At 47.7% G+C, this 4,253-nt stretch overlaps 1 protein-coding gene across 1 annotated transcript in view; it reads left to right on the top strand.

Moving 5' to 3' along the window:
- Positions 1–4,253, top strand: part of EEF1D (eukaryotic translation elongation factor 1 delta) — a 37,717-nt gene that overhangs the window by 14,555 nt on the left and 18,909 nt on the right. Inside the window, exon 4 of the mRNA XM_018572368.1 lies at positions 511–582. Within this exon, the coding sequence (XP_018427870.1) occupies positions 511–582 (72 nt within the window). The remainder of the gene's footprint in view (positions 1–510; positions 583–4,253) is intronic.

The raw sequence follows: 4,253 nt of genomic DNA, 5'->3' as shown, positions 1-4,253 counted from the left end.
CTAGGATCTCCTCTTTGAAATGATTCCATCGGTTCCACTTTCTACGTAACTGTCAGTAAGGTTCTTAAAGTAAGCCTACCAGTACAGAAGGTCACCTGAACTGTCACCATGAGTGAATGCAGATACAATGCACCATCTCCGGGCCCCCAAAACCCGGGTCACTATTTTATTCAAATCTAGACTTTTGTAGAGAGGCAAGTGTCGCAGCGCCCGACTGGGTCCCTGCCGCAGCGCCCGACTGGGTCCCTGCCGCAGCGCCCGACTGGGTCCCTGCATATGATGGGGAAGGGGTCCTTGCCATCCTCAGCAAAAATCTTGATTTGCATCTTGCACCTCCTTGGGTTTTGGGGCCATGAGAAGCTGTGTTGTCAGAATTTGGTTGTCTGCATTTGGTTCATGATGCCAGTTTAGGTGTTTTTCTGCACCGACAGGTTTTCTTTGATACAACCTCCCTTTCCCTTCTGGTAATGTGTAAAATGTGTGTGTGGTTTTCTTGTGCACCGCCAGCAGGAGGACGGAGCAAGCACAATCCTCAGGGACATTGCCAGAGCCAGGGAGAATATCCAGAAATCGCTCGCCGGAGTGAGTACCAGACCTCACCAGAAGGTGGTGCTGCCGTGCGCTAACCCTGTGTGTGTGTGTGTGTATGTGTGTGTCCCCATAACTCGGATCTGCAGTGCCGCCCATCCTTTATCCAGTGTGTTTTGTCTGTCTGCGCTGCTATTCTCTGTTCTGGATTGGCCGGATCCCAGGAGCCAGTAAAACTGCAAGCTTGCATAATAACATATAGTGACACCTCTGCATCATACATGGGCCCGTCGCACACGCACGCCCAACACACACAGGTTGGACTTGATGGACCTGTGTCTTTTTTCAATCTCAAATACTATGCATTTTTTATAGTCTCTGAGCGTGGACCAGTCTGAGGCAGTCCTCAATGGACATCCTCTACCTCTGGTGGATGGGGCGCTTCCTGGCACACAAAGCGTCCCTTGAAGCAACATAGTTCAAAAAAACATACACACCCGTCGCACTCCTAAAAGGATACAAAACCCAAATTATAGGTTGGGTGCTGAAATGACCGCGGATGCCTCCGCAATATAAGTCCAAAGATACAAAGGTCACGAGCACTCCAGCATGTAGAAAAGTCAATATTTATTGACTTCTAGATGTCACATCAGAGCGACGTTTCGGAACAGCAAAGTCCCTTTCTCAGGCAAAACCGATAACGTCGCTCTGATGTGACATCTAGAAGTCAATAAATATTGACTTTTCTACATGCTGGAGTGCTTGTGACCTTTTTTGTATCCTTGAAGCAACATATCGCCCGCCAAGTGCCATCAATATCATCCTCTGTGAGCGCGTCGCAAGACAGTCCATACAACACCCTAAAGTGGGTGATTGCTGTCAATGGCACAAAGCCTGAGTTCATGTTTCAGGGCCCCCCTCCCCCAGCAGGGCACTGCCAGATGAGATGCAAAGAAGTTTCTTCTTCCTGATGCACCGTGGGCAATTGCTGTATCGGCAGAATTGTAGACATGTCACCCGCACACCAATCCTTTTTAAGATGGCAAAAGCTTCATTTATTGAAGTCTTTAGTCATATGAACTAGGGATGTACCGATACGAGTATCAATATGGGTGCCGATACCGAGTACTTGTGCTCGCTCCTGGCTTCCTGAATGGGACTTCAGTTACTCGGTAATTGGTATCGGCGAGTACGGGAAAAAAATATCGGTACTCTGTACCAAAATACCGGTATCGGTGCATCCCTAATATGAACAATAAGCACTCTCGGGACCACACAGGGTCCCTTCATCAGGCTTTAGAATTGACGATTGAACTATTGCAACCCTGGCTATAGGGCTAATTGCATGAACATTGACAGACATATCCTCGCCAATGCTGAAGCCTGATGAAGGGACCCTGTGTGGTCCTGAAAGTGCTTGTTGTTCATATGACAAAAAACCAATAAATTTAATCTTTTGCTATCTTAAAACGGCTGGTGACATTTCTACAATTCTGCTATTTGCGGCGCCATGCGGAGTCACTGCGAGCAAACCCCCCCCACACACACTACAACGGACATTTCGGTGCAACAAGGATAGTATTTACAATCCCTTTATTGGCCCAGGTTTCTGGCATGTAAGCTGGTATACCAAAATGTGCCGGAACTTTTATAATGGGGGTGGGATAGAACTCGGGAAACACTACACTAAAGGAGAGGCGTCCATCACAAGCTGGTTTTCGGAGCCATTTCTATGAGCACGTACTTGCTTTCATTGACTCCATAGAATACCCAGCTGGCTCCTGAGCTCTGCGTCCATCCTTTCTATGTCTGTGAGCCTCGGATCTGCGGCAGATGTGCTGATAAGACTCCATCTTGTTTCTATCTGCAGTTTTTCCTGTTTCTGTCATTTCCTCTTTATGTTGATCTTTATAACCCAAATGAATCGGCGTGGTCCCTATTTGCTTGTGTGTGTTGCTGGACAGATTGGAAGCCGCTGTATCGTCTCTCGTTTCCCGGACTTCACTGCAAAAACGAGGGCTTTGGTGACCCAAAAAATATTCCCTATAAATGCAGTGTAGAGTCTGAAACTCTGATGGGTTCAATGCACCCGAATTCTGTGACTTTGTATACAAACGTGACCCAATGTCTCCGTAGTCTGTAGAGAACCTGGCCCAGCCATTCACTGCTAAATTCTGCAATATTAAAGCTGAACTCCAGGCAAAACACATGTATGGGAGGTGTCCTGTCTGCCAACAGAATTGTATTTCTGGCCGTCCAGTTCTGAAATTTTACTCTGCCGTATCACCTTGTCTGGCCTGGCAGGAGACCTGATTTTGCGGTTAAGTAACACTTATAGGTCTTGTTCCTCCCCCAGCCTGTGATTGGACAGAAAAGGGAGAAGCTGCAGACTGATGAGCGCCTCTGTCACCTCTGCTCGCTACTCCTATCAGACTGTCATTTGTTAGCATCTGCCCATTGCAGCACAACCGATGGGCTACTGCTTGCAGTCTGAGCTCTGATGTAATGGGAATTGTAAGATTCTGGTACCGAGTCAGATTCAGGAACTAGTGCGGCTTACCTTTTTATAGAAAAAGTTGATGCATTAATGCAGCGTTTCTCAACCAGCGTGCTGCGGCACAAACCAAACAAACATAAACAATGTTTTTCTAACAATTGTGCCAGTAAGCGGGGGTGTGGAAACTTACGGTAAACAAACTGCTTCTCCAAGGGCTAAAGTGGGGGCCCGGTCTAGGTGCCCCCTCGCTACAGTCCAGGTGCCCCTGGCACACTCACAAGCCAGCATGTAAGAAAACTTGTCTCACACTAAGGTTAAAAACAGAGGTTTAGATACACGTCTTCTGCAGAAAATGTGACCGCTGCGGCAAGGCACCTCTTATAGTGCGGTCCTAACTCTAAACTATGAGAGTCTCCATCTTGGAGCACATGAGGCAGAAGATAAAATTGGGTGCAGACTTGTCAGGAGGAAGCCCAACTCCCTTAAAGGCACAGATCCCGCACATCACAATGGCAGCTGAGACCCCCCCATGCATCACTGCACTGTTTAAAGCCCATTCCGTGTGCACCCTACTGCACCAAAACAGTCACGCAAAACAGATGACAAACGCACTCATCAATTCATCACCAGCTTTACAGTAGGGTGCACACGGAATGGGCTTTAAATAGTGCAGTGATGCATGGGGGGGTCTCAGCTGCCATTGTGATGTGCGGGATCTGTGCCTTTAAGGGAGTTGGGCTTCCTCCTGACAAGTCTGCACCCAATTTTATCTTCTGCCCCCATGTGCTCCAAGATGGAGACTCTCATAGTTTAGAGTTAGGACCGCACTAAGAGGTGCCTCGGCGCGGCTGTCACTTTTTCTGCAGAAGACGTGTATCTAAACCTCTGTTATTGACCTTAGCGGTGAGACGGGTGTTTTTTTACATGCTAGCTCGTGAATGTGCCAGGAAAACTTTTTGCTATTTTACTGTTTGAAGCCCTTCCGTGTGCACCCTACTGTAAAGCTGGTGACGAATTGATGAGTGCGTTTGTCATCTGTTTTGCTAGTCTATGTGCCCCCTCGCGACAGTCTAGGTGCCCGTCGTGATACAAAGAATAATCTTGACCAAAAATGTATTTAACAGTGCTAATTTTGCGAGTTTAATTCAGAGTAGATGGCACAGGGCAGCACTGGACGTCAGAATGGGGTACAGATAGTACACCTGTAGTGGCAGAGGGGAAGGACAGT

This window comes from Nanorana parkeri, unplaced genomic scaffold (assembly GCF_000935625.1).
Source record: "Nanorana parkeri isolate BGI_ZX_2015 unplaced genomic scaffold, ASM93562v1 scaffold2007, whole genome shotgun sequence".
Classification (NCBI taxonomy): Eukaryota; Metazoa; Chordata; class Amphibia; order Anura; family Dicroglossidae; genus Nanorana; species Nanorana parkeri.
Note: the sequence above shows the minus strand (reverse complement) of the source record. Positions and strands in the feature narration are given on the sequence as shown.